Raw genomic sequence first — 22,791 nt, 5'->3', positions numbered from 1 at the left:
CATTCTCAGAATCAAATAAATTTCGTTTGACAATTTTTTTCTTTCGCCAATAATTAAGTTATTCAAGTGGCCTGTTCTAAATACTTCAATTGGCATATTGAAAAACATATATGGTATGTATTTGTAAATCGATACGAACTTTCGGGGCAACCTAATATAAAAAATTCATTTTTATAAAAACACATAATTTACTTGTTCCGGTCATACATTATTTAATTAAATGTAACATTTATTTTTATTATTTAAATGTAACGTCTATCTTCATTAATTAAATACTTTAAATATTTTGTCATGTTTGTGGTTATCGATTACTATTTTATAAGTATATGACATAAATGAACCTTTCTGGTTCAATACAACCCTTTTTTAATAATCGTTCAATAATATATTTATAGTTTCACTTATTTTCACTAATACTAATATCCTAAATAATCTCAAAATGTATTTAAAATCGGTATACGAACCTTGACTCATTTACACATACACATGATTCATTTTATCAATAATTATTCTGTACAATATCTTTAGAAGCAACAACCAAGCATCGTTAATTCTTTTAAAATATACTTTTGTGCTTGTTTTCACTGTCGTAGAATTATTTTCCTTTGTAATAAATAATTACTAATGATCAAGTATTCTTATTTCTTTTGATCATCTTCCAGTTCCTAATTATGCTAGTTTTAATGACGTTACAGCTCTACTACAAGTAGAATTACTATTATTATTATTATTATTATGGTATAATTTGTATAATTACTATAATTAGTAAATAATAGTTAAAATTTTGTTAGTTGGTAATAGCTCTTGTTTTATTTCACTTATATCATTGATATAAAATAAAATAATGTTAAGCTTGTTTCATTGTAAAATCAAAATAAGCAAATATCAATAATCAAGATAAGCAAAATCATACATATAAGGAAAATGTCTGCATTGAAATGTATGAAATATTCAAACTCTCGTTTAGAGAGAGAATATTACTATGACATGAGCAACAGAACGTAAGAATCGAATAACGTATCTCGTTGAACAGCACGAAAAGCTTTCTCTCTGGGAAAAATTACATGTATATATCTACATACGTCCATTCTTGAAAATGTGATGTAAACCGTTTGAAATTTCACTATTGCAACGTAAGTTTCTGTTAACATGTTATCAAATGATAATATAAAATATTTTTCACATTTTAATATAACTGTGGATTATTAACGTTTATCAATAAATATACAATATTATTATACAAAAAGTTAAAAAAAAAATATAATACAAAAAGATCTTAACAAACTCTGCAAAATCTTCAATTAGCGATAATATTATTCTTATTCGTGTTATACTTTAATAATAAATTAATTGTCAAAAGAGAGTATATCTTCATGATTTAGAAAATCTAACATTTATTTAATTTTATTTTATATAAAATAATATAACTAATTAATTATTATGTCTGTAATACCTTTGTACTCATCATTCGATATTCTATGAATATCTTTAACATTTAAATATAACGCGACCTAAGATTATTACAATTTTATATCGATAAATAAAAGATTTCATTAAAAACAATACAACTTTTGTCAAAATTTCATTACAAGCAACAAACTTTGCAATTTAAAATTACAACAATTATCATCTCATAAATATTCTTTAAAAGTTACAAACTCTTTTACTATTGCAAATTCGTTCTACTTCAACACATGAATAAAAAATGAAATGAAGAATGGTTTTCCAATTCACATTGTCACTTTAAAATTACAATAATTAATGATAAATACTTTTTCTTTTTTTTTCCTCTCCGATGCAAACCCATTTAACAAATTTGTTTCCCTTCTTACAAACATTCATTACTCGAACAACTACTCTCCACGCGATTACAGATTCCTACAATTTCGCTGTCCAGAGATTTTGAGGATCGATAAGATCGTCCTCGTTATGGTGAAGGAAAGACCAGCAAGTTTTCGGTGTCGGTGCTCGACGTGACCGAAGAGAATGCCGGTCAAAGGCCATTTCTCAACTCGGTCCTTACTCTCAAGAGGATTACGAGTCTCAAGGGTGAAAGCTCTCTCTCTCTCTCTCTCTCTCTCTCTCTTTCTTTCTTTCTCACACACCCACACCCACGCATCCACACACACACACATACACACACAGAACAAACGAAAACGCGTGCCATGATATCTACAAACTTTACAACATACAACAGAGATCAGAGTAAAACGAGTTTCGAGTGTCGTTCCTGTTATTGTAAGCTTAATCATGCCTGTTATTTCATTCGTTATCTCTTTCTTCCGTCGAGAAGGTTCTCCTTTCTTTCGCACGATGAACAATGATCGCTTATCTTCTCTTTCTAGTTGTTGTATCATTGATTGCTTATCTTAACTAACGAATGGGGTTTACTCATAACTCTTCCCCAGGTGAAACCCATGTTCTTTCATTTTTTTATTTTTATTTTCTTTAGATCATAATAAATGTTATTTTGTAGTAAAAATAGAGAGAGAGAGAGAGAGAGAGGGGTGTTATCTATCAATGTCTTTTAGATCCTATATAGAAAACCTCTAAGTGCATTTTATAATATTAAATAATTATCTTTATAATAACATTTGTGTTAGAATGAACATATGATTTAGAATAATTATTATATTTCAAGGATTTTTTTCTGATACTTATTCTTTATATAAAAGAAGACAAGAAAAATAAGTAATACGAACTTAATTTTAATAATCTAAAAAGAGATAAAGACTTGATCAATCAATCTAATGTAAGATTATCAGCTATTGCTTCAGGAAAATGAAAGCGAACTCTTTTGACGAAAAGTTTATCCCGATTCAACGACGAGAAGCTATTAAGAAAATCTTACTGACAAGAAAGATTGCCAGGGCTTATCCTTTGTTTGATTTTATAGCTTAAGGGGAAGAAAAAAGAAAAAGTTTGAGAAAAAAGCAAACAACATTCGCGAATCGATCCAACACGTATCACGAATGTTCGCGTAAAGTTGCATGTAATTAAAACTTTTCTCAGGGAGGAAAACCTCTTTAAAAAATACATATAATAAAAAGCATAACAACTGTAGGACAAACTCGATATGATTGAACTTTAAATCGATTTCACAATTACCATTGAAATTTCCAAGTTGCAGTAACGTTAACAATGATCTTCATTAAAAGTGTTATAGTATATGTATATATTCATGAGAATGATCATCTTTTAATGTGTATAATTATAAACATATGCATCATATTTTTCGTTTGTTATACAATTTCAAATAATGAATAAATTTGATTTTCAAAACAAAGTGAGAAAAAGATCAAAACCACCTTAGACAATTGACTGTGCATAAATAATAAAAAAAAAAAAAAATGGGTAATAAAAAATAGAAAAAGATAAAATAAAAAATGAAGACTCTAAGCGAAGCTTCATACAGTAATAAAAGTGGAATTACGAGAAAGAAAAAAAAAAAAAGGGAAGACTTTCTAAAGATGGTAAAGGAGGAAGGTAATATCGTTCGCGAAAGGATGCCGCAGGCTTCATGCGACAACATAACTTTCACCATAACTCCGACGCTTTTTCGTGCTCGATCGAGTTTCCTATCCTCCCGTGGCTTTCCTATTTATTCGTAGAAACCAAGGATACGCAACTTACATTTATGCATAAATCCAAGAACATATCTTCTTTCTTTATAGCGCGACACGTGTAATAATAAAATAAAAAACAATTCTTTTCAAATACATATTTTCAATTTTTTTAATAAAGTAATAAAATTTGTGTAATATTTTCGAGTTTCCCCCCTGTCTCGCATGTTTTTTAAAGATGAAACTTTCATGGTATTCTCATACAAACCATGTCATATATATAATACAAAGTTTCATGAAAATCCTTTTGAAATCCCTTATTACATATACCGTCCGAGTAAAACAAACAAAAAAGAAAGAAGAGACCATGATTTTGCTGGTAACCGCATCAGAGAACAGTAACTAGTCGGGGTGTTTCTTTAAAGTCGCGATAAAAATCTCTCCCGTGAAAAAGAGGAGAAAGCAAGAGAGAAAGAAAAAAAGGGGAAAAAGGAGAGTCTCTAGCAGAGGAAGAATAAAGAAAAAAGAATGTAAAGTTTGCCAACGACGTTGGTTGCATGCCGACGTAAAGAGAGAAAGACTGGAGGGGGAAAAAAGTTGAGAGTGTTGCGTTGGAAAAGACGGTAAACAAAGAAGAAAAGGGCTGTGAGTAGAAGTGTGCGGAAAGTTGAGAAGGCAGTGCACGAATAGAGAAGAACGAGACGAGAATGAGACAAGGGATGCTGTGTTCTGGACCACTAACACCAATAACATCAGGAACGTACACCAATACCGGATTCACACAGAATCCTGCGTCGTGGCTTATAAGAGTTGGCTTTGCCCTAGCTAACAATAAGCTCATTCGGTATGCAAGACTTGCAAGCCTGCGTCCGGCAGAAGGACTAATGCAATCTTTCGTGAAGCACCGAGCGTCCTCTCGTATCCAACCTACCCAACGATGCAACGCTTTTATTCGCCTTGACGCTACTCTACCGAATTTCCACGAGCTTCCAAGCTCTACTATAGTATTACTATATATGTAGGTAGCTTGCGTTAACGTTAACGTTAACGTTAATGTTTCAAGTAAAGCCACAATACTGAACCGATGCTACCTACGGTGCATCCTCTGCGTGAACGAGATTATCGAGGAAATTTTCAATTGACGTTACCTGACTAGAATATCATCTCGAACCTTTGTCAAATGTTACTTTTCCCCTTCTCTCTCTCTCTCTCTCTCTCTCTCTCTCTCTCTCTCTCTCTCTCTCTTTCTCTCTTTTTATCATAACCAACGCAATTGATTTTGACAAAGGAATAAAGATCAATATACTCATCATTTTTTCATTTCAAAATGCATCAACTTTCATCGCAAACGGAATGAATCTTGTAGAAACAATTAACGTTATTCTTCAATAATAAAGATGTTCATTCTCGTATCCGATCACAGTAACAGATCATGTTACGAACGTTGAGCAATTATAAAGTCAGTGGAAAGTTGGAAGGATAGGTTGGAGTAGTATTAACAGTAATAGTAGTAAAAGGCAAGCTTTGGGCAGACAATAAGCGCGCACACACATACACAATCAGAAAGATTTATTCGAAATAGACGTTAAAATTCTTTACTCCTCTGGCTGCTGATCTAAAGATCGCGATCTACTTTGCTAACGGGTTTTCCCATCGTCAACATTTTACTCGAACGCGACAAAGGGACGACTCATCGTGTGCTTTTGTGTTGCAGCACGAAAGTGCAGTTTTCTCCGACAAACGGACTAGCACAGCTCTCTCTTTTTAACCCTCGAATCGAAGCATTCGGGCGTAACAAGCAATTCCATTAAATCCTGTGAGCGTAGATACGCGTGTATATATCTATACGTGTGTGTTTATCTCTGTGTGTAGATATATAGTTAAGTATATATATAGATATGTGGGTATGCATGATCGTATATACCAAGTACAAAAGGATATCAGGCGTGGATAAGAGGACGTGCTCTGGTCGTTCTCTCTATCTATCTCTTTCTCTTTCTCTCTCTCTCTCTCTCTCTCTCTCTCTCTCTCTCTCTCTCTCTCTCTCTTTCTCTCGCATACTTGGAATACGATTGCGCCGATACGACCATTCTTTCGCGATTTAATTTTCACCGAGCTACGAAACGACCCACCGAGCACGTGTAACCTGTCTCGAGTAATTTGTAAGAACGTTAGCCAAATGTCTGGAAACTCGAGAGATTAACGTTGGATCCTTCCGATCGAATTGTTTCTTCGAATTTTTACCATCATGCCATTCCTTCTGTTAATATTCTCTTCAATAAATAAGACACAGTTATTATTATTATATGTGCATATAATTAATTACATTTTTTCATCAAAATATAAAAAAGAAAAAAAAATAGAAAATTTATTGTCGATTTTCTATCTTTAATATAAAAGCCTTAAAAATATACGTGTTGAAGACAATTTTTGCGGAATTTTTCGAAAACGAGAATAGAAAATAGTCAAATCTTAATGATCAAACTTTTATTTGATCCACTTTATTGATTAGTTTAATTTCAATGAAAATACATCTATGAAGTTCATGAGAACTGATTAAATCTTACATACTTATTCAACGAAAGTACTTATAGAAAATTCTATCTTTCTCTTTTTGTAAAAAAGAATTCACTTCGGTGAATTTTATAATAAAAGAAAAAGTATGATCACCATTTTAAGAATTCATAAGTTATTATAAAATCCTTGGAGATCTTAAAATAATGATTTCAATTCTAGAAAAAAATATAATAGTTATCGATAAAATGTTTCAGGAATATTATTTCGTCGAGTTCTCTTTTTGTTGTACACACAAAAAGCTCCTTTCGTTAGAATATTTTTCATCCTTTTTTTATTAAACTATTGAGACAATAATGTGTATTATCAAAACCACAAATTCAACTTTTACAAACTAAATACGAAGTGAACAATAAACAACTTTCTAAGCTCCCATATGTGAATATAATTATATGTACGATTACGTTCATATAATTTGAAATTATAAATAGAATTAAAATTATAAAAATTATAAATTAAATTCGATATTATTTTTTTCTTTTTTTTTCACACGATCTCAATTAATTTTTTCATTCGATAAACATGTCAAATAAAAATTTGATTAAATAAATAAATACAATGTTTTTCATTATTAACAATACTTAGAATATTTAAAAGCTGTAATCCTATATTTTAATCTGTTTAATTTTTTATAATCAAGTGAAACTATCCCAGAGAAAGATACGCAAAAGATTTCAGACTTAGGATTGGATCGTATTCTACATTTACGAAACGCGTACGCTTCGCTTACCTTCGGTACAATTTTGCAATAAGAACATTCCGAGCGTATAACGCAAATGCCGCACGCTCTTCTCTGCAATCTTTTAATAAATGGTTCTTCTATCTCTCTATCTTTCTCTCTTTCTTTTTCTATTTCTATTTCTCTTTTTCTTTCTTAAACGTACGTGAACAAACAAACAAGCAGCACTTATTGTTAAAGTCAAACAGAACTATACAAATTCCGATTTGCAATGGAATTTGAACAAGATAAAAAAGCTCAACTCGAGGATCCTCAAATTTTTCAACTGTATACAATTTTGCATAGAATTTCTTTTATTCTTAAAAAAAAAAAGGAGAAAAAAAATAATGATCCTCTACGCACGATAAAAATTAAACTCGTATTACCATGTGGAAAATAATTAATTGATTCATATATACACACATTTAGTGCTTAGAGATTAAAATTGTACACCATTACACTTACTAGATCTTTTTATTGAAAACTGTTAATATAAACTGTTTAGGATGAAGAAAATTTTTAAATAAAAATACATTAGTATATCTTAATTTTTTATATTTAATATGGGTTTGATTAGAAAGCTTTATTTATAATAAATGAATTAAACAAATACGAAAATAATATACAGGAAACACCCGCACTTTAAAATCGTACATATCCAGTTTTTTCACATGTCCAACGATTGGTCACCCTTTGTTTTTTTTTACTATTATTTAAATATTTGTTATAATACAAAGCAAAATTACACATCTATTAATATACTTCGAATATTATACAATTTCAATTTGATATTTCATTACATGAAAATTTTCAACATTCATGACCAGGAACTTTAAAACAAATGTATATTTTAGTTTAAACAATATTAAATATTAGTAAAGTATATTAGAGTGTTTAATATATTTTAAATGATTGTTAAATAATCGAAGAAAATATATACTGTAATTTAGAAGCACGGAAATAAGTTCGACATGAAAAAAACCTGGTATTCCCCCCGGTTATTAAAGTAATATCAACATGTACGATTTTAAATGTACACTGTATATAAATCGATTGATTATTTTCCACACGATAATACGAGTTTCACTTCTATCGCGCAACACGAATATTCTTTTTTCTTGTTTTCAATTGAAATTATAACTAAACGTATGAGTTTTCTATCGATTTATCGGATTTCATTTTTTTCAGTCTAAAAATTAACGCAATGAATGAATCATTCTCTTCTCTCTCTCTCTTTCTTCCATTTTTTCTTTTTTTTCTTGATTATCGAAATGTCTTAAATTAATTGCACACATAATTTAATTGACCGTACGATGTTCCACGAGACTCGACTACACGTATAATTGAACGTATTCGAAACTTTTGTTGCTAAAAAAAAAAAAAAAAAAAGAAAATAGAGAAACAACATGTATACGGTGGAAAATAGAAAATTGTATAAGAAAAATATATCCTCTCTTTTCGTCGGTAGATATTTTCAACGAGTGACATTACGGATTACAGTTTCATCCAACGATATTTCTTATTGTAAAGAATAAAAATATAAAAGAAAAAGAAAAAGAAAAAAAAAGACAAAACGAAAAGAATAGGAAAAAGGGAGAAAAAGAGAAAGAAGATATTTCTCAGTCAAATAGTAATATTCTGCTGAAGAACTCTTTTCAAATAGAAAAAGCAGTTAATAATTTAACAGATGCTATACAAGAAGCAGCGTGGGCGTCTACATCTGAAAATGTTTTATCCAGAAACATCCCGTCATATCCTAGCAATATTTTGCATAAAATAAAATTAAAAAGACAAGCTAAAGCTAGGTGGCAAAAAAATCAAACAAGTAGTAATAAAAGACTACTAAACAAATTAACTAAAGATAGATGTTAAGAATAGCATACGGGATCACAACAATGCAGAATTCAAAAGATACCTGACATCACTTTCATTTCACGAAGATACTAACACTACAAGCAATACATCCCTAGAAGGCTCAAAAAAATCCACCCACACAGGAGACCTTGTAAAAAATTAAACCTAACCGAAATAAATAACAATAGCGACGCTATCTCATTGGAAAAACCGTCCACGTGTTATCTTTTTTCACTTATATAACAATTTACCAAATGTCTACGGACAAATTGTGAAAATGTATGGAGTTAATAAAAAAGAAAAAAGAAAAAAAAAACAACAACTTCTCAGTCACATACTAAAGTTTTTCTTTTCTTTTTCAAGATCTCCTGCACGGCTCGAAATGTCCTGAAGACAGCGTGGAAAATGAAAATGGCGAGTGTAAATGCACTCCATGTCCTTTACCACCAGTCTGTTCTGAACCTGGACAACGTCTGCTACAAACAAAGATCGGAATTCCTGGGACACCCGGTAGTTGCTGTTCTCATTACGAATGTCTTCCCTCAGGTAATAGTCACGTAATAATTATAATTATTATGATAATTACTAAATTACGTAGTCATTGAATATAATATATATTGAAATATCTTAATTATATTTGAAAAGAAAATATTAATCATTGATATAAATAATTAACAATTTCGTTATCAGTAACATAACAATATGACATTTGAAAATGTTTAATTTAGGTAGTATCGATAACGTAATCTTACGCCAATTTGAAATTTTTAGCAAAGTCGAATTTAAACAAGAAATAATTATTAGCGTTATGTGATAAAACATTATTTGTTATACAGGGATTCTTGTAGCTGATAGTAGTACACGCTAGTGTGATTCTATATGAAAAACTAAGTAGAAAATATTGAATATATATTTTCATACAAGGCTTTGTTTTAGAGAAAAATACATTTAAGAATCTGTCGAATGCATGTGCACTTAGCTGAGCTTGCAATCCTAGAAACTAAAAGCCTTGTTAGATAAATATAAGAAAAAAATCGATACAAGAGGTATCATGATAATGACAATATTTATAAATATATTAGGAAGCACAAAAATGTTCCCCAAAATATCCGAGAATAAGATAGCAAAATCTATATAATTGAAACTGAATCGAGTACACGTATACTTGGCAAATTTTCAAACTTATTTTTCTCGAAACCAAAGTCATTTATAAAATCATTTTATTCTGCACCTTCGACTTATGAATTATTTTACATAAAATTACACCTTGCTCGTTTATTACCAATTACATATTACCAGTTACAGGACACCCTGTATATGCATATCTCTATTTAAATAATAGGATCTTGCTATGAATAATAATAATACAATTTTGAAAGTTATATGAAGTGTGCTCATTTCTGATCACAGGACACCAACAAAATGGACATCAAGAAGGACAAGATCAGCAACAGAGTTCAGAAAACGGTTGTCCCAGGGACAGCGTTCCAAGCGAAGATGATGTATGTAAATGTGTACCCATGTGTCCACCTGCATCTTGTAAACCAGGTGAACGTGCTGTAGAAGTTAGACAAGCCGTTCCTAATACTCCTGGTTTTTGTTGTCCTCTCTACAAATGTGTACCTTCAGGTAATAAAAAAAAAAAACAAATCTACATTCAAATCTTTACTTATTACCGGTTAAACATAAAAATATAATATAATAAAAAAGAAAACACACACACGCTTACCAATAATAATCGATTAATCCTTGCAATCATATTGACAAAAATGTGGATAATTATTATTTCAAAATATATTAATTTTTAACGGATAATAACATTTCTTTCTATTAATTGGATAGATTGAAAATGAAGATGTTTTAGATGAAATAACTGTTAAAAAGAGGTAAATCGAATCTAAAGTTGATACATAGACAAGAGAAGATTCGATAATAAAATCAGACTGGTCGAATTACGTGGTTCACCCTGTATACACGTACAATATCGGGTCGATATCTCGAATCTCCATTTTCTCCCTTTCCCAATCACAATTCCAATCGTCGTCCACACTTCCTCTCTATTTCTCTCTCTCTCTTTTCCTCTCTCTCTTTCTGTCTATCTCTCTGTCATCCCTTTGTCCTTTACTTTCACTCCACTACACATGTACAATCAACACCAAGCAACAACTTTCTACCCTTAGAGACACACGATTCTAAGTGTTTCTTCGTGATAGCACTGAGACCACACTATTTCCATTTCTTTTTCCTCGATACATCTCCAGTGAGATAGGAAAACGTGTACGTCTTCGAATCGATTGAAAGGAAAATAGAGAAAAATAAAAACAGAGACAGAAAAAGATAAAGAAGCGATTAGGAAGAGTGTGCTGTTTAGACAAATTAAACTAAAACGAAAATAAGTAATTGTGAAAAAAAGATATTTTAATTAACAATTTAAATGTGATCACCCATCTCTCTCTCTCTCTTTCTTTCTCTCTCTTTTTTATTCTTTCTTAAAAACTTTCACACTACCTGTTGAATTTTAATGAGCTTACTCTTATCTCGTGTCCCCCACTTCTTCTCTCTCTCGAATCTTAATGACATTGGCTATATTACCTTCGAAATTTCATATGATAATCATTAAAACCTAATCGTAATGACTATACAAGATTGGATTGAAGATTTAAAGTTTGTAGGAAAAGTGTTCGAAGAGTATATCCGATCACAAATCGAACTTAACAACCTTCTCTAATCGGTATCTAATCCACGAGTAACGACATCGACGTTCACTTTTAATCGATTACCTTTTAATTATGGTTCTAGAGTAATAGGCAAATATTGACACGTGTTAATGCTCTTAGTGCAAGTGGTAATACGTTAATACTAGTTACATAAAGTAATAATTTCATATCACGCTTCCCTATAATCATATTATTTTAAAGTGCATCAAACTTTAACCCTGTTTTCCTATCTCTCATTAAACAATTTTTAATTAAAGTGAAACGTTTTAACGAACAGATGAATTTTAATATCTTACTTTTTAAATCATTTTAATATGTGTATTATTTTTATACTGAATAATTAATAGGATTACATTTTGATATAAAACTGAAAATTTCCGCATTCATCTAAATGAAGAATTTTCAATTTCTTCTTTCGCAACTATCGAATTTATAATGGTAAGAAATATGATAAACGATACAATTTATATTATCAAATTATATAAATTGTAAACAATAATGAATAAATTAAATGTTTTGTTTTTTTTTTTTCAAGTAATCGTTAAATTCAAACAAATGTGAAAAAAAATAAGTTGATAATTATAACATTAATCTTTGCTTATTCATTTTTGTGTTCGTTGAATTCACTATTTCTTTTCATTTGAAATCCAAAGTGTCCATTCATTTTGCTCATTTTATAATTACAAAATTAATAAATTAATAAAAAAATCTTACAGAATCCGTATACTTAGTTGAAACGGAAGAGGGTGGCAATACCAGAAATTGTTTCTTCAAAAATGGACTTTTCCGACGAGTTGGAGAGCATTGGAAAGACGAACCCTGCGTAAATTGCACATGCCAAGAAAATGGTCAGGTTTCTTGTATAGGAATCATGTGCAAATCTTGTGCAAACCCGATACCACCAGATCCAGGCGAATGTTGCTCTCACTGTCCACAACCAACGAGTTTAACTGATATTGATATCGATAGCAAATCGAATTGCAAAACCTCTTTGATTGATTGTAACCTCGATTGTGATCGTTACTTAACCGACGAGAAAGGCTGCCAGATTTGTGAATGTTACAAACCAACAAAGGTCAGATATTTTCCATTTTCATTTTTTTTTGTCTATCTCTTCTACATTTATTATTGTTATTTATTCAATATACAAATAAGTTTTAAAGTGTCTTTTTTTTTACAACGCATAATGCTATAATTTTCTGCTTTTCTATTTCTTGTTAAAATAATTCAATCTTGTTTGCAGTAATTCAATTCGACATTGCAGAATAATAATCCAAAACATTATTTATTTGATCAAAGACAAAACAATGATTTATCATAACCCCTTATATTATAAGCCGTGGCTAGATAAAGCATTCTGAGAACATACGTCAAATTCTGCAATTACCAAACGAAACGTTTATGAACACGAATTTCAATGTAAAAGTTGTTCACAATGTACTCGCGTAATGAGCTTTAATTAATTACATTTATTATTAGGAAACATTAATTTTTAAACAAAAAGTAATTCTATATAATTTCTATTTAAAAAAATCACTAATAAATATTATTAAAAGAGGATTAACAAAAATATAATAATATCATCATTATTCTAATATATTCGTAAACAATCACTTTGCTTTCTTATCTCATATAAAAACGAAATAAAAATATTTTTTTTTTTTTCAGAACGAAATGATTCACACAGGATCCGAGGAGGATAAACTCTGTCCGGAATTACCAAACTGCGAACTTAATTGCGATCTCGTCAAAGACGAGGTTGGATGTTCGATTTGTGCTTGTCAATCGATATCAAATTCATCATCAACGTCAATACCACTGACGCCTCCACGAAATCAACAAAACTTGAATTTCCCTTCGACGAATCAAACATGGAATCATCCAAATGTCGAGAATTTCGATAATAACGACAATAAGAAAGTTGTCTGTCCCGAAGTAAACTGTGATCTTCATTGCGAACATGGTCTCATAATGGATGAGAACGATTGCACTTTATGCGAATGCAAACCACTTCAAGAGAATTGTCCTTCCTTCATGGGATGTAAAAAGAAATGTAGATTTGGTTACAAGACCAACAAACGAGGCTGTCCGGTAACGATTTTTTATTTTATAATAATATATATATATTTTAAATTGCAAAATATAACTATTTTTTTCTGCATGACAAGTATACTCGTTAATCACAACCAATTATTAAAAACTAATGAATTTTATAATAAAATAAAAATTAAATAAGCTCTTAAATATATATATNTTTCCGCTTTTACCTCGTTTAATTACGACCTAGATCAGGTTTAATATACGTATACCGAAACGAGTCCTTGTACGTTTAAGCTCTTAAATATATATATATATATATATATATATATGAAAGCGCAATAATATATTATAAAAAGGTTTACAATATATATAATGAAAAAGTAAAATCAAATAAAGAATAAAGTAAATAAGAGATAAACAGAAGTAGTATTGTTTGTTTTTCTTCATTTTCAGATATGTCGGTGTCGAGCGAGTTGCATCAACGACGAGAATGAACCAATACAGGAAGGTGAAAGCTGGCTACGAAATGCTTGCACGACTTGCACGTGCGAGATAGGCGGTAGAGTAAATTGCAAGGAGACCGTTTGTTCGGTGGCCTGTAGCGATCCTTTACCCCCAGAACCAAACACGTGCTGCCCAGTTTGCCCGATCACAGTAAGTTAATCGATTCGATTTTTGTTTTATTGAGAGAATTAAATGAACGCACATTAACCAATAACTTCAAATAATTCAATGATTCGTAATAATAAGATAAATGATTATTGTCAAGAAAAATGTAGTATTAACCTTCTATAATCCTAATTTTTGTCTATCTACCAAAATATTAACTAATCTGAATTATAATAAAACTAGAGTAATATCAATTTATATTTGAATTCTTACATAAAAAAAAATGTAGTAAATTATACACGATATTTTCTTAAAATATAATAAGAGATCATTGGAATTTAAAAAAGAAGAAACCGTAAAAATTGTTATTTTTAGGCATTTTATAGAATCTCCATTATCTCAACATTAATCGTAACATATACACACTCATATTTACACAAACACACATGTATACATATAGTTATTAATATTCAATTTACAAATAAATTTTTGAATTTTGAAGGAAAATGAAGCGAATCATCAGAATAACAGAGGCTGGGGTGTGGTACCGATCACGTTGATCGTCGTCCTGGCGTTGCTTTGTCTTTTGTTGATTATCCACATCGTTCGTAACCGTTTCCGTGGTCGACTGTCGCCATCAGATGCAAGCTATTCCTATCCACCGCAATACTATAAGTGTGTGCCTGCTTACGACACACCAATGCATCGAAACGAGAAGATTGTGCCACTGTAAAAGACTATTATCAACGATGCACACACACATACATACATACATACACACACACACACACACACACCTTTTTTCTCGATGTTCCTCGTTCTTATTTCTTTTCTCGTTTCTTCGAATGAAAGAAGAAAAAGAAAATTCACGAGGATCATTGAATGTGATGATCGTCGGTATGAAAACAAATAAAATTATTAAAAAACAAAAAAAAAAGAAAGAAGGAAAGAAGAAAAAGTAGAAAAACTAATCTGGTGATACTCGATTTACTTTTTTCGAAGAAAATCGATGTACATGCCGGTGTTAAGAAATAAATAAGACCCTTGCGAGTAGATTCAGTATTATTCTTAAGAGATGAATGAAACGTGTTTGTGAGGGAGATCAAGGAAAATAAAAAAACAAACAAGAATAATTTATAAAGTGGGATGAGAACAAAATAAAAATAATATCAACCATTTCGAATTAATACCACTTGCTCGATCCCCTCGAAATCTTGTTAAGTAAAATGAAGATGAAGACAAAGACGAAGACAAAGAAGAAGAACTACTAATATACGATATCATTTAATCTGTAAATTATATATAACGAAAAAAATGGAAAAAAAGAAAAAACAAGAAAAAACGATCTTAGAGTAAAACCGTCGTTATAAGTGTGCTAATTAGCGTTAACCTTCCTAGCTCCTAACTTATATACATACACGTACACATACCATACACGGTGTCAGACGTTTTTCCGTACAAACGTTGTAAGTGCATTCTATGCACAAAAATATGAAAAAAAAAATGTTATATAAACATAAATCATTTAAAACTTTATTCAAAAAAAACATAAATAGTAAAACACTATCTAAATGTGCTGTTTTAAATGTTGCCCATCTACGCGAATAAAAGTTTGATTGTAGTATGTGGTATGTTATTTTTATAACGTGGCAAATTTTTTCTTTCGATTTCTAATCATTTCTGCAACTGCATCCTTAATTCGTTCTACCATAAAATCAAGCGTAACAATTTCAGTAGCATAAAATTCTTCTTTTAGTTTCCCCCCCACAAATAAAAATCTAGTGGGGTAAGGAGGTCAGGTGATCTAAATGGTCAAACTATTATATTATTCAAATAAGAATGCATTGAATCACTTCAAAACCGCTAAACATCGTTTTTTAACAACATATTTTAACAATTTTACAATTTATGTTATACAACTTTTTAATATAGTTTTAAATGACCTATATTTATATAACATTTTTTTCTTATTTTTAAACATAGAATGCGCTTACAAAGTTTATAAAGAATAACATCTGATAAAACCTGTATATATGCAGGGTGAATAAAAATTAACCAGATACCTGAATATCTTTGTTGAATTTAAAGTTATAAAGTATGTGTACAGCAGAAACAAAATTATTTCAAAGGACGCATATGTTCACATCATGTTTTTTAATGTCATTTTTTAGGTATCTTTTAGAACATTTTCTTAAAATAGAATAGCATCTTTTGCCTGTACACGCTGAATTTTATTTGTTCCATATTTCTAGATTAAAGATCATATTATAGTACACTGTTGAGGTGTCGGTTACAATAATGTATAGAAAATAGAATGCAATTCCATTTGAAAAAACGTTAGTGATTTGAAACAGATCTAAAAAAAATGACATTAAAAAACATGGTGTTATGATGTCTTTCGAAACTATTTTAATTCTAATGTAGACATACTTTGTAACATTAAATCCAACGAAGATATTCATGTATCTGGTTAATTCTGTCTCACCCTGTATATATATATATATACAATGTTTATGTGAAAGGAGAATACAGAAATAAAAAGGAAGAAAGAAAGAGACAGGTCTCCATCGTAGTATTAGTTTCCTTGATCTCTCTGGGCCACAACGCGATTGATTCATTAGTAGTATAACTAATATTCAAAAAGCAAATTTATTGCAAATTTGATTTTTTCTTCACTTTTTTCCTTTTCTATTGGTTAAAATTAATGTGATAATAAAAAAAAAAAGTTTTATATCGAGTTTTAGTTTGTATAACTCCTTACGTTAATTAAATAATTTGATTGAAATATTTCTTAGAAAATATAATGTCAATTTTTCCTACTTTATACCCTTGAATTTCATTTTCATCATTTTTTTCTTTATTTTTTTTTTTTTTTGTATATTCTCCTTCAATGATTTAAAAAATCGTTCATTATTGCTTCCGAACGCTCGCGTCGTTCGATGATCGTTATCGTTTATAAAGGAAAACGAAAAAAAGAAGAAAAAAAGATCGAAATTATTATTCAAGAGGAAGATCAGACTAAAATCGAAATACGAAATGAAAAAGTATTAAATCGTATCCGAGGTCCAATGAAAGAACTTAAAAATGTCGCGTCGATATTCGTATAAAGAATATATGTGTAAGTATATACGTATATATACATATATAATATATAATATACGTATATTATGTGTTAAACTCAATTCTTATCGTTTTTCCGTCTCTTTCATATGTGATAGATATTTCCTTTTCTTATGAATTTTTGTCATGGCACATTCAATCGTTTTAAAACAATCATTGAAATAACATTTAACCCTTTGGACAATTTTAAAAACGTTTCAATTGAATTTTCATCGAACAATTTGTGCAACTAAATCTAATCTTCAAATTTTGTCGGCTATTCGGAACTTTCTTTGTTTCTCAGATTAAAATAATCGTTTCGAAAAGCGTTCATACCAAACTCTACGTGTTATTTTCGACATCATTTTATTACATATACTTAGAATAAAAACGTTTCGTTTGAACTGTAGTTTTCTTAAATGTCGAAGTAGTGAAGAAGAACATGTCGCAAAAACAGCTTATAAGCGGTTCATTTTAAATCGATTTGATAAATTTCTTTGGCATCAAAATATATAACCTGTGAAGTCTAAATCATTTTCAGTGACGTTTAAACTAGAAAAGATATGCAAACCTTACCAACGAAACGTTAATCTCTAGTAATTATGACAGGAATTAAGTTTACCACGTAATATCTATATATAATTCATTTATGTTCAGACAAAAATCACTAACTATCATTTATGTTAATCTCAGTTATTACTCGTCAAATTAATTTGTAACAGAAAATAATTAGATTTGGGAAGGGTATGCTTCTTGTTAATGCTTTCACACATTACTATTGATGCTTTTTATGGAGTAATTGCTAGTGTGAATCCAAAATAGTAATGTAATTAATAAGCAATGTAAGTTACATAAGTCATTTTTGGCCAAAAGTTTAGTTAATGATTTTTGGCTGAACATAAACGTTATATATGTACACATATTATATATGTATATATGTATATATACTTATATATAATCAAGAAAATCTTAGGTTAATCCATTCGTAACTGTGTTATTAGATTGTTCCTATATATATTCCACATTTATTAATATAAACTTTATATATATACAATATTATATATTATATATTATATATCGCTCCCTTCACTCTCTTGGCCAATTGGCGAGATACATTTAAGTGTGGGATTCTCTTAAAAAAAAAAGAAAAAGGAAAAAAAAATAAAGGTTGTAAGCGACAAAAATGTATATACGATACCTTAATTTAAAAAAGCCCCCAAAAAAGGGAAAAAATAGAGAGAGAGAGAGAGAGAAAGAGAAAATACTTGGTATAAAACGTTCGGATTTGTGCTGATTCCTTTGTTTTTTTTGTCGCAAAATGAATATGTAATATGCTCTTTAATTATAATCTGCAAAATAAGAAATAAAAATAAAGCTCAGCCTTTCGTAATATGTATTAAAAAAGTAAATCTAAAACTTGTTTCAACGAATTGAATGAGCCAATTTGTTTTTAAAATCGAGAGAACACTGAATTATTGCTCTGTACATATGTGTTGACTAATAATTATTTTTATTTCTTTGTTTATATATTTTTCTTTTTATCAATCATTTTCTTAGCGATCTAACCTGCTGACATTCGATCGTTTTAAAGTATCGCTAGTGTTCTCTCGAATACTTTTATATATACGTGTACACATGTAACTTCGCGGATTTCATTCAAAATTTGATCAAAAAAATAAAAAAAACATAGGGAAAAAATAGAAGCAAAAAATAATAATAAAAAAACCATTTCAGCTTGTGTGAATGAAAAGAGAAAACAGAAAAAAAAAAAATCGAAAAAATTAATACAAACGATACGGAAGTGTTAGTAGGCAACTGTATAAATGAAGAAGAAAGAAGACGAAAAAATATAATCGACAAGAATAAAATCTGGAAAGAAAAATATATACGTTTAATAAATAAAAAAATAATCAAATAAACAAACAAAAAGAATTTAGTGTGTTTCCAAGTCGACGACGCGAAATAAGATAATAAAATTTTTTGTCGAAATTTTGTCGTTGCAATGAGAATTCGCACATATCCATGTACTTACAACACACTCACACGTAAATCGTATTATCTGCCATAAATTAACACATACATATATTTTTTCAATGTGACACGTCTTTTATATATGTATATATTATATATATATATACATATATAATTAAATACATCGTATTATCACTTACAATTAGTAGATATCATCGTATAACGCGCGTGCTAGATTTATTTATAATATAATGATTATATACGAGTGCATATATATATATATATATACAACATATATATTATATTGTCAATAAAGAACAACCGGCTGTTTCGTACATATACATGTACACCTTGGAGACAATATACATATACATATCCATGCATATACATACATAAATATATATAATATATATATATAAATGATATTTAAAATATTCATCGTAAAAAAACGCTATGACTTACGAGTCACTTTCGATAAATTAAAATATATATATACAGGGAGATTTCATAATATATGGGCATAACTTCAAGAGCGGTTTCAGTACACTAAAATAAGAAAAAAAGTTCACATAATCATATACCCTCATATCTGAAAAACATCCTGTATATGTAATGCGACAAACAAAAATATTGATTTTCAATTGTGAATTAATTTGAAAAATTAAATTAATGCCGACAATGCTCTTGCCAAATAAAAAGAAATAAAATATAACACGATCTATATATAAAAATCACTTAATTTCATCAATTATTACGTATTATATATAATTAAGTTATATAACAGTGATTTCCAAACTTTTCTCTATTCTCTTGCTAAATTCAGGTTTAACGTCAAAATTTAACGAGTTCACCTTGCAAATAAGTTAAAAATTATTTTTAATAAGGAATTGGCTAAAAATAAATAAAACACATTTTATTTTTAGAAGCTTTTGCAAACAGTTAATATTAACTATAAGTGAAGAAATAAAATTATGAAAATTTTGTAATATTCCGTGGTACTCTCCTGTGACTACCTTCCAGCGCGATAATATTCATACGTATGAATATGCATGTATATATGCATATACATATATATATATATATATAATATATCAATATGTATGTATATTCATTTAAATATCGACACACACGGCATACAATGGCAACGTGTACGTTCCAAAAAATTGTTTCGTTAGTATACATTACGAGAAGATAAACTAATAAAATGACGATAAATAGTAAGATATAAATTCATACATAAGTTCAAACACAAATTCGCTTTCCTTGCTCGACAATTTATAGCAATGAATAAATGTCATTCTAACGCATTCGTCGTACTCGAACTCTCTTTTTGTCATTTTTCAAAGAAATAATCAGCTTGCATTCAAACAGAAGGGGAAACAAATTAAATATTTCATAATAAACATTCGCTGATTTACGAAATGGGGAGCCATTTGCATCAGAAAAGTTTACGGATTAAAAAACAAAACTATTATATATATATATACATATAAAGATAAGCAAGAGAGAGAGAAAGAGATGGGGGGATGATTATCTAATAGATTATTCTAAGATACAGAGAAAGAGAGTTAATGTCTGAAAGAGGTTGTAAGTTGTTGCATGATGATGATGATGATGATGATGATGATAATTGATAAATGAATATAGTCTTATGCTTATATATGCTCTTTGTACAGTTTCACTGTAACTAAAATCATATCAGTGTAACCTAGAGGAGTAATTTAATATATACGTATATTATGTAAATATGCATACGTAGTACGTGTATTTGCATGCATGCGTGCGTGCGTGCGTGCGTATGCATATATATGTATATATACACACGAACACACGCGATACACATATGCAAAACACGCATACATATTAAATACGTACATACGTCATGTTCAAAGATAGCTCTTGTATGTTAAATAAAAGAAAAGTAAATAAAATTGTTGATACGTGATATTGTAATCCGATGTATAATAAAACCCCTACATAACATTATACACTCTCTTAATTTTTACTTTAAAGAAAAAAGTGATTAAATTCAATACATTAAATGGAAGAATAATTATAAAAAGCAAATAAATATCAAAAACTTTGATATCTCAGATCAGAAGTAAAAGTCTCAAACATGTTGAGGACCAAAGACACTTAACTTCCAACATTTCCAATTAAGCTTATTTACTGATAATTAGCAAAGTTTAACTATGTACCAGACCTCTTTTCTTATTTTCTTAACTAACTCATAGATACATCGTAACTTCTTAACATCCTTTCGAAACTATCTTTCTATCGCGTTTGCTAACTCACTTTAATGAGACATTAATTCTGCCAATTTTATCTCAAAGCTGAGAAATTCTCCAAGTTTCTTCGAATGTAACACAAATACTGAAATGTTAAGTTTTTAATTGTTTGTCTAAAGATATAAAGATATAAACTACGATATAGACAAATTTTATAATTTATCGTCTTATTGTTAGAAATAAAAAAATTAAATATGTAATCACGTAAGAAATTAATAGAGTATATCGCTAATTAATTTTTATAAATTTACATTGCTTCAAATCAACGTTTATTTCTCTTTTTAAACTAATTTAAATAGTACGCATTAGCAACTGGAAAAATGTATTCGCATAATGATCAATACATATAAGTATTTCATTATCAGTTCATAATTAGTCCTACCGTATTTGCTAATAATTATATATCGTTCAAGTAGAATCATAATTTTTCTTAATCGGATATTCACTTCCAAAAAAATATCTGATATAATGCTTTTTATAGAAAAATTTAATTAAACCCACATTTACCGCTTTAATATAATTATTTTTTAAATTATTCTCAGCAAACTCTGGTCTAATTTCATTTCCTTTGTGGATATATATTAATATACACATATAATATATATATATACTTTAAAAGTGATTGTTTACCCCTGTTTAATTTTATAATGGCCAGTAGTAATTCGTATAGGAATTCTTGAAAGAGAGTTTCATAAAAAAAAGATTTTTTTTTAATGATAGTAGTTTAAACGAATAGTCGACTTTTTTCTCTCAACATTTTTTAAAGAATTGTAATTTCCTTGTAGAGATAAACATGTAATATTTGACCAATTGATAAGACAAATATCTACTAATGCCGAACAAATTTGGTCGATAAGACAGATATCTATTAAAATAATCTGTGTTATCTTTACCAAAGAATACAGAAGTACATATAAGATTACAAGTACAATTTTTTCCTAACAAGGTTCATCTTAGTTGGTACACTGATCATCGGTGGACAATAGTAGGTATTTAACGCGATAACGGTACAAAACTACAAAAGAATACAATATTCTTTGATAATATATATAGTATAGTTATATTGTGAGAAAATTTTAAATAATTATATTTAATTGTTAGTGTATAAATACGTGTGTGCCTTCAGAAATGCGTTTTTTATACATATATATATATATTAAAAAGTAGAAGAAAATCAAAACGAGTAGATGATAAATCCAATGATGATCGCCTGTAACAAAAAGAAAACTATATTAATCATACAATCAAGTGATACAATGGCCTGAAATGTAAGTCGTCCAATTCTCAGATGCACTTTTCAATTGAATTCTCTATTTACTTCTTTCAAATCTCTATTAACCGTTGCAATAAAATTAAAT

The 22,791-nt window shown here is 29.3% G+C and overlaps 1 protein-coding gene across 3 annotated transcripts in view; it reads left to right on the top strand.

Annotated features, from left to right (window-relative positions):
• LOC106786063 (cysteine-rich motor neuron 1 protein) overlaps positions 1-19,012 on the top strand; it is a 264,734-nt gene extending 245,722 nt beyond the window's left edge. For all 3 annotated transcript variants that reach the window (XM_014747066.1, XM_014747068.1, XM_014747067.1), the window contains 6 exons: positions 9,073-9,255; positions 10,120-10,338; positions 12,143-12,501; positions 13,095-13,517; positions 13,920-14,120; positions 14,578-19,012. In XM_014747066.1, coding sequence (XP_014602552.1) covers positions 9,073-9,255; positions 10,120-10,338; positions 12,143-12,501; positions 13,095-13,517; positions 13,920-14,120; positions 14,578-14,808 — 1,616 coding nt within the window. In that variant the 3' untranslated portion in view covers positions 14,809-19,012. The remainder of the gene's footprint in view (positions 1-9,072; positions 9,256-10,119; positions 10,339-12,142; positions 12,502-13,094; positions 13,518-13,919; positions 14,121-14,577) is intronic.
• Positions 19,013-22,791: the final 3,779 nt, after the last annotated feature.

The sequence above is a fragment of the Polistes canadensis genome, unplaced genomic scaffold, assembly GCF_001313835.1.
Source record: "Polistes canadensis isolate GaletaPanama2010 unplaced genomic scaffold, ASM131383v1 scaffold_64, whole genome shotgun sequence".
NCBI lineage: Eukaryota > Metazoa > Arthropoda > Insecta > Hymenoptera > Vespidae > Polistes > Polistes canadensis.
Note: the sequence above shows the minus strand (reverse complement) of the source record. Positions and strands in the feature narration are given on the sequence as shown.